Genomic DNA, 12,658 nt, shown 5'->3' with positions numbered 1-12,658 from the left:
ACAAAGCCTACATTTGAGCCTCTAAGATCTATATCACTTAGGTTTCTTTCTTTAAAAACAGCGTTCTTAGTGGCAATAACTTCAGCACGCAGAGTGTCAGAGCTTTCTACCTTATCTGTAAGACCTGATCTCTGCGTCTTTTATCCGGACAGAGTAGTACTTCGACTAGATCCCACCTTCATACCAATGGTGAATACGACATTTCACAGGAAACAAGAACTTATACTCCCAGATTTTTGTACACATGGGAGTCATCCATCGGAGTTAAAATGGCATAAAATTGATGTCAGGAGAGCCTTGAAGATTTACATCAAACGGACTGAGACATTCAGAAACTCTGAAACTCTGTTCATATCGTTTTCACAACATAAAATGGGACTTGGACTGTCTTCAAAATCCATCAGTCGTTGGCTTAAGGAGTGTATAACAGAAGCCTACAAGGCTGATGGACAGAACCCTCCAGCAGGGTTGACGGCACATTCAACTAGAAGTTCGGCCACGTCAGCAGCTTGGTCAACACAAGCATCTATAGAAGACATCTGCAGGGCTGCGACCTGGGCAGTCCCCACGACATTTATCAGATATTACAAGTTGGATTCTTTCGCTTTGGCGGAAGCAGCTTTTGGTAGACGTGTTCTACAGCGAGTATATTCTTCTCCAATGTCCCTAACAAGACCTTCTCCCTCCCATGGGCCTTGAATCTTTGGTATATCCCATGTTGGACTCTCCTTCCAGATGCAGTGGAGAAGACCCGTTGTACCTACCTGAACGGTCTTCTCGATGCACTGGAAGGAGAGTCCAAACCCACCCGGCAGTTGAAGTTTAGGGACGCTGGAGAATGGGTTTGTTGGTTGAGTTTTTGGGTTGTTATTAATAAATTTGGTTATCCTCTTTACAGTGTCTTCATTTTTAAAACTGAGCTCATGGGGGACTACAAGGGGGCAGTACCTAATTAATATGTACATTTGTAACTCACTCTCTACCAATAGGATTGGTAAAATACCCATGTTGGACTCTCCTTCCAGTGCATCGAGAAGACCGTTCAGGTAGGTACAACGGGTCTTCTGCCTTTAGACTAGATTTGTTTTAATCTACAGTGGGGGGGAAAGTATTTAGTTAGACACCAGTTGTGCAGGTTCTCCCACTTAAAAAGATGAGAGAGGCCTGTAATTGACATCATAAGTAGACCTCAACCATGAGAGACAACATGAAAAAAACACATCCAGAAAATCACATTGTCTGATTTTTAATGAATTTATTTGCAAATTATGGTGGAAAATAAGTATTTGGTCACCTACAAAGAAGCAAGATTTCTGGCTCTCACAGACCTGTAACTTCTTCTGTAGGTTCCTCTGTCCTCCACTTACTACCTGTAGTAATGGCACCTGTTTGAACTTGTTATCAGTGTAAAAGTCACCTGTCCACAACCTCAAACAGTTACACTCCAAACTCCACTATGGTGAAGATCAAAGAGCTGTCGAAGGACACCAGAAACAAAATTGTAGCCCTGCGCCATACTGGGAAGACTGAATCTGCAATAGGCAAGCAACTTGGTGTGAAGAAATCAACTCTTGGAGCAATAATTAGAAAATAAAAGACATACAAGACCACTGATCATCTCCCTCAATCTGGAGCTCCACGCAAAATCTCATCCTGTGGGGTCAAAAGGATCACAAGAACGGTGAGGAAAAATCTCAGAACCACACTGGGGAACCTAGTGAATGACCTGCAGAGAGCTGAGACCAACATAACAAAAGCTACCATCAGTAACACACTACACTGCCAGGGACTCAGATCCTGCAGTGCCAGACGTGTCCCCCTGCTTAAGCCGGTATATGTCTGGATCTGTCTGAGGTTTGCTAGAGAGCATTTGGATGATCCAGAAGAGTATTGGGAGAATGTCATATGGTCAGATGAAACCAGAGTAGAATTGTTTGGTAGAAACACAACTCGTCGTGTTTGGAGGAGAAAGAATGCTGAGTTACATCCAAAGAACACCATACCTACTGTGAAGCATGGGGGTGGCAACATCATGGTTTGGGACTGTTTCTCTACAAAGGGACCAGGACGACTGATCCGTGTACATGAAAGAATGAATGGGGCCATATATCATGAGATTTTGAGTGCAAACCTCCTTAGTTTATTAGATTTGTAGTTATAGTTTATTAGATTTGTATGCCGCCCCTCTCTGAAGACTCGGGGTGGCTCACAACATAACAGTGATACAATACATTACAAATCCAATAGTAAAAAGTTAATAGAATATTAACTTCCATCAGCAAGGGCACTGAAGATGAAACGTGGCTGGGTTTTTCAGCATGACAATGATCCCAAGCACACTGTCAGGGCAACAAAGGAGTGGCTTTATAAGAAGCATGTCAAGGTCCTGGAGTGGCCTAGCCAGTCTCCAGATCTCAACCCTAAAGAAAACCTTTGGAGGGAGTTGAAAGTCCGTGTTGCCCAGGGACAGCCCCAAAACATCACTGCTCTAGAGGAGATCTGCATGGAAGAATGGGCCAACATACCAGCAACAGTGTGTGGCAACCTTGTGAAGACTTACAGAAAACATTTGACCTCTGTCATTGCCAACAAAGGATATATAACAAAGTATTGAGATGAACTTTTGTTATTGACCAAATACTTATTTTCCACCATAATTTGCAAATAAATTTGTTAAAAATTAGACAATGTGATTTTCTGGATGTGTTTTCTCATGTTGTCTCTCATGGTTGAGGTCTACTTTTGATGTCAATTACAGGCCTCTCTCATCTCATTGAGTCCAAGATGGCGATCCGTGCAGATGCTTAATTACATCGCTAGACAGTGAAAGTTAAAAAAAAGATTAAAATAACCCAAGTATAGATATATCAAAATCAGCAAAATTGGCAAACCAGCTTCAATTTAACAATAAGGAGCGACGAGACACAACAAGCAGCTCAAACAACATCTCCAACTTCGTAAGACTACAAAGCAGCAAAAGGAGGTACGGTCCAGAGCGGAGGGAGGGAGAGAAAAAAGAGGGAGCATGTTACCAGAGAGAGAGAGAGAGAAGAAACCCACACTGTTGTTTAATAAAGAGTGAGAGAGGCAAAACCTAAAAATACCTAACAGAGAGAGTACGTTACCAGAGAGAGAGGAGGCAACCTGTGTAGCCTTACCGCTACTCAGCTGAGGCAACCCGATTAGTTCTGCCGCTCCCCAGCTGATTTAAATTCCTTCCCTGCTAACAAAGCTTTCCAATTGATTTCCACACCGTTTCCACTGCGACTGAAACGAAAGGGCTTCCAGCAGTACCAAGCAAGGCAATCTGAGGCTTGAAGCTGCAGCGGAGCTGTTCCGATGCTCTCACAACAAAGTAAACAAACCAAGTAGCTTCTAATAAAGGGGGGGGGAAGCTTCTAATAAAGGAATAATAATTTAATAATAATAATAATTTATTGGATTTGTATGCCGCCCCTCTCCGTAGACTAGGAAGGAGTGAGTCACAGGGGACTGACAGTAGTAGCTGCTATTATTTCCCCAGCGACTGATCTGAAGCCCAAATTCCCCCCTGGCACCCCAAAAGAAAGGGATAAAGAAAATGGGAAAGGACAGCCCTGGCTCTGCCAACACCCAGACGATGTTAGGAGACGGAAGAAGCAAAATAACCTTAAATCAAAATAAATCAAGACTAATTGACTGAAGTTGCAAAAGTACACTAATAAATGGAATAAACAAGCCAACGTTTATTAGTTAAGAGTTATTCTGAACGCAACAGTCAATTCACGGATTCTCCACCATATACTGTAAAATACAAAGCTCCATCCCACCTGATTATCCACAGATCTATAAGCATCACAAAGGGGTAGCCAGGCTTTCAAAGCATCCTCAAGCAGTAAACATCAATTTCCGCTCCTCAGCTCTATAAATTCCATTGCCCCGCCCGCCCGCCTCCACTCACCATACCATAAAACAATAAAACTACAAACAACAGTGCTACAGTCCCAGAGAACTGTCATGTGGGGGGGGGGGGGGGGACAACAACCTCAAAAGCTTCATTTACAAGATACAAGCAATATTCCCTGCTTCATATGCAAAGACAATATAAATGATTCTGATAAATACATCAAATGTCAAGCCTGCAAAAATTCTACACACCACTCTTGCCTGAACATCATATTGCCACCTTTCTCCATGGAAATACCTCATTCTTCTATCTCTGTTCTACCTGTACTCCTAAGTTAGAGATCCTCAATAGCCTTTCTGAAGATATCAATACATTGAAAACAACCTCCAAAACCCATCAAACATTCATTGAAAACATAGAACCACGCCTACTATCCATGGAAAACATAGAACCACGCCTACTATCCATGGGAAAAAGTATCCAGGCACTGTTAAATGCTAAACCTCCAAACCCAATTTCCTCTACCACTCCACCTCCACCTGTCTACACCTCAACAAACCTACCTCAACCACCACCCATGACACAAAGACAGTCCAATTCTTCTCCAGACATCCTTACTCTTGTCAAAGATGCAATGGAGAGAGAACAAAAATACCAAAATGCCATCCTCTTCGGCCTTGAAGAAAATGACGAACCTGATATAACAAAAATACAGAACTCCCATGAACTAAGGGCGGAACTAAAAAGATACCTTGACCTGGGTGAAACTAACTTATACACCGATTTTCGCACAGAATGCATCAAACCCAAGACTTACAATCCTCCCTACATCTTCCAGCCTAACATCTCTCATCAACCACTCTACTTCTTCCAACCGACCACCTCACAACAACAAATTGACACCTACCAACCAGAACTACTACAACAAAAACAAAATGTCATCCCTAACACCACAAACAAAGACTAGGAAAGTGCGCCCCTTACTACCTCTAACTACCAAAACCTACTCCCAACACAAAACCAATCTCAAATGCAAATTATTAAATGCTAGAAGTATAGTCAATAAGATGTCAGAATTCCTCCTCCTTCTTGACTCCTCAGTCTTTGATATTATCTTTGTGAAACATTTATTTATTTATTAGATTTGTATGCCGCCCCTCTCCGTAGACTCGGGGCGGCTCACAACAACAATAAAACAATTCATGACAAATCTAATAATTTAAAAACATTTTTAAAAACCCATTATTAAAGCAGACATACACACAAACATACCATACATAAATTGTATAGGCCCGGGGGAAATGTCTCAATTCCCCTATGCCTGACGGCAGAAGTGGGTTTTAAGGAGTTTACGAAAGGCAAGGTGGGTGGGGGCAGTTCTAATCTCAGGGGGGAGCTAGTTCCAGAGAGTCAGGGCCGCCACAGAGAAGGCTCTTCCCCTGGGACCCACCAAACGACATTGTTTAGTTGAGGGGACCCGGAGAAGGCCAACTCTATGGGACCTAATCAGTCGCTGGGATTCGTGTGGCAGAAGGCGGTCCCAGAGATATTCTGGTCCAATGCCATGAAGGGCTTTATAGGTCATAACCAACACTTTGAATTGTGACCAGAAATTGATCGGCAACCAATGCAGAGTGTTGGTGTAACATGGCTTAACGCATCCTACCCAGACTCCATTATTACAACAAGGAACTATCTTGTCTCTCGTTATGACCGTGAATCCCACAGAGGAGGCGGAGTAGCTATATTTTTACAAAAAATCTCTAAACATAACAAACATCAAAATTGCACAAGATCTATTACTCCTTGAAACTATTGTCTGTGATCTATCCCTAAATAACACAATTCGCTTCTTACTCTGCTACAGAGCTCCGGACTATGACATCACTCATGCAAACAAATTATCTGAACTACTAATGTAGGCTACCCACTGTCCACACCCCATCATCTTCCTTGGAGACCTCAACCTACCACACATAAACTGGATATTGAATTAATGTAGCACGGAACCTATCCACTCTACTATATATAACACCGTCACCAATCTGGAACTTGACCAACTGGTAACTAACAACACTAGAGCAGATAACTGTCTGGATCTTATCTTCTGCAACAGCCAAAGTGCAATATATGGCTTACAAACAATAGAACCTTTCTCCAACAGTGACCACAACATGATAAACTTCAATCTCAACCTAAGCCACACTAAGATCCACCCATAATGTGACACAGAAATTTAACTTCAAAAAAGCGAACTATGAAGACGTTGATGCCCATCTCTCAACATTAAACTGGCAAACTTTATTCTCTAACTGCAACTCTGCAGATGACCTCTACAACACATTCTTTCTCGAGATGAAAATAATCATCAGACTTTATGTACCATTAACAACTACCCCAATCAAGAAAAATAACCTCCCAATTTCAATAAGAAAATTACAAACAAACAAAAACCATCTGGCGCAAAAAAAAAAGGGACAAGTAGCAAACTTCATAAGCCATTATAAAAGCATATGCAACCAAATAAAAGCAGAATGCCTTAACTGCCACAGCATACAACGTCCAGTCAACGAAGCAGTGGAAGTGATGTGCCGGTGTCTGGAGGCTGTTGAGGCCTGGATGGGTGTCAACAGACTCAAACTCAACCCGGATAAGACAGAGTGGCTGTGGGTTTTGCCTCCCAAGGACAATTCCATCTGTCCTTCCATTACCCTGGGGGGGGATTATTGACCCCCTCGGAGAGGATCTGCAACTTGGGCGTCCTCCTCGATCCACAGCTCACATTAGAGAACCATCTTTCAGCTGTGGCGAGGGGGGCGTTTGCCCAGGTTCGCCTGGTGCACCAGTTGCGGCCCTATCTGGACCGGGACTCACTGCTCACAGTCACTCATGCCCTCATCACCTCGAGGTTCGACTACTGTAATGCTCTCTACATGGGGCTACCTCTGAAAAGTGTTCGGAAACTCCAGATCGTGCAGAATGCAGCTGCGAGAGCAATCATGGGCTTACCTAGGTATGCCCATGTTTCACCAACACTCCGCAGTCTGCATTGGTTGCCGATCAATTTCCGGTCACAATTCAAAGTGTTGGTTATTACCTTTAAAGCCCTTCATAGCACTGGACCAGAATATCTCCGAGACCGCCTGCTGCCGCACGAATCCCAGTGACCTATTAGGTCCCAGAGTTGGCCTTCTCCGGGTCCTGTCAACTAAACAATGTCGGTTGGCGGGCCCCAGGGGAAGAGCCTTCTCTGTGGCGGCCCCAACCCTCTGGAACCAACTCCCCCCGGAGATTAGAAGTGCCCCTACTCTCCTTACCTTTCGTAAGCTCCTTAAGACCCACCTTTGTCATCAGGCATCTCCCCCGGGCATATACAATTTATGAATGGTATGTCTGTATGTATGTTTGTTTTAGAAAATGGGTTTTTTAGAATATTTTTAAACTGTAGTTTAGATTTGTTGTAAATTGTTTCACTTTGTTGTGAGCCGCCCCGAGTCTGCGGAGAGGGGCGGCATACAAATCTAAATAATAAATAAATAAATAAATAAATACAAGAGGAAAACCTCATACGCTCCAAATCCAATTGAGCCTTCTACAACTTTGTCAACAACAAACTCAAGGATTCTAGACCTATCCCACCTTTCAGAGAACCCAACAACAAAGAATACCATGACGATTCATCCAAAGCAAACCACCTCAACTCATTTTTTGGATCCGTCTTTGTCAACAGTAACGGTTCATCACCCAATTTCATCAATCGCGCCACAAACTTTCTCAACAACCTAACCCTTATAGACTTTACTGAAGACCGAGTTGAAAAAGCATTACATGATCTTAAACCCTCTCTATCAGTTGGACCTAACGGTCTATGTGCATACTTCCTAAGAAAGCTTTCTTCTGCTATAGCAGAACCACTGAGCATAATCTTCGAAAAATCCTACAGAACCAGCACACTTCCTAAACTATGGTCAAAAGCTATGGTCATCCCCATTTTCAAAAAAGGAGACCCCTCTCTTGTTGATAACTACAGACCAATATCACTATGCTGCGTCCAATGCAAAGTCATGGAATCAATTATAAACTAATCAATTACCCTCCACCTTGAAACTAATAATCTGCTCTCTAACAAACAATTTGGATTCAGAAAAAACTAGCCTGCAACCTACAACTCCTTCACTGCAAAAACATATGGACTACTCATCTTGACCAAGGAAAATCTATAGATGCAATTTATATTGACTTCTCCAAAGCCTTTGATTCAGTGGTCCATGACAAACTTCTCCTAAAACTCAAATCCTATGGCATCTCAGGAGCCCTCCGCAGCTGGATTACAGCATTCCTGTCAAACAGACAAGTGGTTAAAATAGGAAGCACCATATCTACCCCTGTCCCTGTTAAAAGCGGTGTTCCCCAAGGTAGCGTACTGGGACCAACTCTCTTCATTCTCTACATCAATGACCTTTGCAATCTCATTACAAGCAACTGTTCTCTTCGCAGATGATGTAAAACTCTTCAACACCACCGATAACACAACTACTCTCCCCAAAGACCTAGACTCTGTTTCTGATTGATCTAACACATGGCAACTTCAAATCTCATCCAGCAAATGCTCTGTCATACACATCGGCAAAAAGAATCAGAACTCCAAATACAAACTGAATAATCAAATTATCACAGATAACCCCCATTTGGTTAAGGACCTTGGAGTACTAATTATAAAAGACCTAAGTGCCAAAGCCCACTGCAACAACATCGCCAAGAAGGCTTCAAGAGTTGCTAACCTAATCCTACATAGCTTCTGCTCTGGAAATCTCACACGACTTACCAGAGCATACAAAACCTTTGCCAGTCCCATCCTAGAATATAGCTCATCTGTTTGGAACCCATACCGCATCTCAGACATTAACACCCTCGAAAATGTCCCCAGATTCTTCACCAGAAGAGCCCTGCATTCCTCCTCCCGTAACAGAATACCGTACAAAACTAGACTTACAATCCTGGGCCTAGAAAGCTTAGAATTAAGACGCCTTAAAAATGATCTAAGTATTGCCCACAAGATTATATGCTGCAATGTCCTGCTTGTCAACGACTACTTCAGCTTCAACCACAACAACACAAGAGCACATAACAGATTCAAGCTCAATATTAACCACTCCAAACTTGACTGTAAAAAATAAGATTTTAATAATAGAGTTGTCGAAGCATGGAACTCATTACCGGACTCCGTAGTATTTCATAACCCCCAACATTTTACCCTTAGACTGTCCACGGTTGACCTCTCCAGATTCCTAAGAGGTTAGTAAGGGGTGTGCATAAGTGCACTAGAGTGCCTTCCGACCCCTGTCCTATTGTCTCTCCTATATCCCATATTTATTTATTTATTCATTTTTTATGCCACCCTTCTCCATAGACTCAGGGCAGCTTACAACATGTTAGCAATAGCACTTTTTAACAGAGCCAGCATATTGCCCCCACAATCTGGGTCCTCATTTTACCCACCTCGGAAGGATGGAAGGCTGAGTCAACCTTGAGCCGGTGATGAGATTTGAACCGCTGACCTTCAGATCTACAGTCAGGTTCAATGGCCTGCAGCAGTGTTCCCTCTAACTTTTTTGGGGGGTGGGCGGAAAAGTATAGTGTCTGACCGGTAGTCCCTTCGGGACTGGGCGGCACAGAAATAATAAATAAATAAACAAACAAACAAACAAACAAATAAATAAAAAAAACCACCTGTTTTGCCTCAGAGAATTTGTGTGTCTATAACAGTGAGCTCATAATAGGGCAACTCTATCAATATCAAAATGCCACTTAAATAGTTGAGCTAGTTTCTCCCCTCTGCGGAGAGGGGCGGCATACAAATCTAAATAATAAATAAATAAACTAGATTTTGATTTTCTTTCTCTCTTCCTTACTCCCATTCTTTTTCTTTCTCTTTTCCTTCCTCTCTTTTTTCTATCTGTTTCTCTCTCTTCCTCTCTCTCTCCTTCCCTCACTCTTTCCCTCTCGGCTTCTGGGCAGGTTTGAAAAACTCTGAGTTGATGATGATTTTTAAGTGAGCCATAGCTCACTGCTCAGCTTAGAGGGAACTATGGCCTGCAGTACAGCACTCTACCTGCTGCGCCACCCTGGCTCTTTTTTGATATCTCCTCTTCTATCCCTATATCTTTCTTCTATTCTGTCATTGATTATTTTATCCAATATTCTCTCTTCTATTCTTTGTCTAATTCTATTTCCTCAAAGGTGTCCTCTATTACCTTCATTGTGTATTATTGTGTATTGGACAAAATGAATGAATCAATGAATAAACAAACAAACAAACAAACAAATAAATAAATAAATATTTTTAAGTGCGAGAACTTGCACAGCTGGTGTCTGACTAAATACTTCCCCCCCCCCCCACTGTATATGCTCATGGGATCCTTAAGATCTGATTTTGTCATATGATCTTTTTGCAGAATGGAAAAAGAAAAGGATGGAAAGCAATTTCAGCCTAAGAAGAGAAAAATGAGCAGGAAGACCAAGTGTTTTGGGCATACTTCAAAAGAAATACAGTTAATTAGTGCTGGCTGTGAGGACGAAGGACATTTGTTTCTCAAGACCACAACAGATTCTGTTACAGGGAAAGAATTTGATGCTCCTGCCTCAAATGGTTCTTGTTCTCTGCCCCCCAGAGTTCAGAGATCAAAAAAGAGAGGCAGAAAGGGATTAGTATTGGGCACAAAGTTACGAATGAAAGGCTCAGAGTTCAGTTGCCAGAGGCTCCTAGCCTATGGTCTCAATCCTAAGGGCTTGCGCTATCGCCAGCTGCTTTGTGAGAAGAGGCGGAAGAAGCAATAGTGGGAGGGAGGGGCAGTCATATTTGGCCCATTAAGGGACAAGCAGTGTCATCTACTTTGATTTCAGAGTTCAGCCTCCTTTTCTCCTTTCTACTGTTTGTTAAGAGTGGTGGGCTTTAAACTCTACCACTTTGATTTTGGGAAATATGGATCAAATTGATGATATTTTAATGCATTTGCTGCCTTTATATTTTGTATTCAGCTGAGTCAAGAATCTATTGCAGTAGCTAATCCTATATTATTCCTTTTGATCACTTCCACTTGCATACTAGGAGGGCCACTGCTTGCGAAGTACCTTATTCATAATTGTCTTCATATTTTTAAAAAATCTCTAGGTGATTCTGAAATGAAAATTGATCTTTATTGCCCTAAATACCTTTGGACCATGTGGCATAGTATTTAAAGACTAAATGTACTTTAATATTTTGATTACATTGAATCATGGAGTTAGAAAAGCCACTTAGGTTTCATGTCCCTTTTGTTCAGTGCCAAATCCCAAAGAGTTTGTTGTTAAAAAATATCTTGTTTTCAAAAATATCCAATACCAAAGGAATCTTCCACTTCTCTAGATAACCGGTTGCATTATTAGAAATTTTATTGAAAACAAACTGCAGAATAAAATGTGTGTCCAAGTAACACAAGGATAGGTTCATGTCAGCACACGTCCCAGCATTTAGAGATTTTGCTTCTCCATCTTGGGAGGAGCTATCATTCAGGTTGGGATGTCCTTACCCATTCAGATTGAAGACCGAGTCTGCTAATTTATTTGATCCCAGATTTTACTTGGTCCTCAGTCTGGATGTGCGTGGTTATCAATCTCCCTTACTGGATTTGGCTCCTTTTCATGAGTAGAATATTTTTTTAGTAGATTTTATTTTATTTTTTTTAATAGTTTTTATTTAGATTCTTTAAAAACATAACAACCAAAAATAGATAAACATACATTTACAAAATACAACAACAAAAACAACAAAGAAACAAAAACAATAACAACGAAGAAAGAAAAACAACAACAACACGATAACAAATAACAATCAAAGTATACTCATATGAGGAGGGAAAATGTAATTCCTTCTATTGTTAAATATTTCATGTTCTGGTAAATACAGCCAGTATCCACTATTAATCATTTTGGTTATCCATATTCTATCAATAGTAATTTATTTCCTAGCCGCTTTCTGTGCACTTTTTATTAAGTATTTAATTTCCTAAAGATCTTTATTTCCATATATCTATTACACCCATATCGTACCAAATTTGTTATACCAATAAAGGAAAAACAATTGAATTGTTATTGTCGTATTTTAATTTAAACTTTCCTTCTCTTGAACCAATCGTAAAAAGAATTCCAGATTTTATAATAAATGGAGTCTTCTTTATTTTTTAATTTAAGAGTTAACGTGTCTGCTTCTGTGCAATCCATAATTTTTTAAACGATCAGCGAGTCATCTGGTGAGTTAGGTTGCTTTCAACATTGGGCTACCGCCATTCTAGTTGCTATCAATATGTGTATCATTAAATAATATTTATCTTTATCTAATTTCTGATCTATAATTCCTAAAAGGAATGCTTCAGGTCTTCTGTTTACTTTAATTTTAAGTACAGTAATACCTCGTCTTACTAACCTAATTGGTTCCTGGAGGAGGTTCGTAAGGCGAAAAGTTCATAAGATGAAACATTGTTTCCCATAGGAAACAATGTAAAATGAATTAATGTATGCAACAACAAAAAAAACGCAAAAAAATGCTGCCGCCCCACTTTCACCTTTTGAAACAGCCGGGCGCTTCTCAGCGTTCTCCCCAAGCCGAACCCGGAAGTTCGGCAAAAGTTCGGGTTAGGGTGGCCGCCGAGAAGCCCTGCCGTCCAGCTGTCACCTTTTGAAACAGCCAGGGGGCTTCTCGGCAGCCTCCCGAACTATGAACCCGGAAGTTCGGGT

At 41.3% G+C, this 12,658-nt stretch overlaps 1 protein-coding gene across 1 annotated transcript in view; it reads left to right on the top strand.

The window, feature by feature from the left end:
- KRI1 (KRI1 homolog) overlaps positions 1 to 12,010 on the top strand; it is a 157,887-nt gene extending 145,877 nt beyond the window's left edge. Inside the window, exon 19 of the mRNA XM_070741788.1 lies at positions 10,342 to 12,010. Within this exon, the coding sequence (XP_070597889.1) occupies positions 10,342 to 10,723 (382 nt within the window). The 3' untranslated portion in view covers positions 10,724 to 12,010. The remainder of the gene's footprint in view (positions 1 to 10,341) is intronic.
- Positions 12,011 to 12,658: the final 648 nt, after the last annotated feature.

Source organism: Erythrolamprus reginae, chromosome 2 (assembly GCF_031021105.1).
Source record: "Erythrolamprus reginae isolate rEryReg1 chromosome 2, rEryReg1.hap1, whole genome shotgun sequence".
Taxonomy (NCBI): Eukaryota; Metazoa; Chordata; class Lepidosauria; order Squamata; family Dipsadidae; genus Erythrolamprus; species Erythrolamprus reginae.
This window is presented reverse-complemented; position numbering and strand designations above follow the sequence as displayed.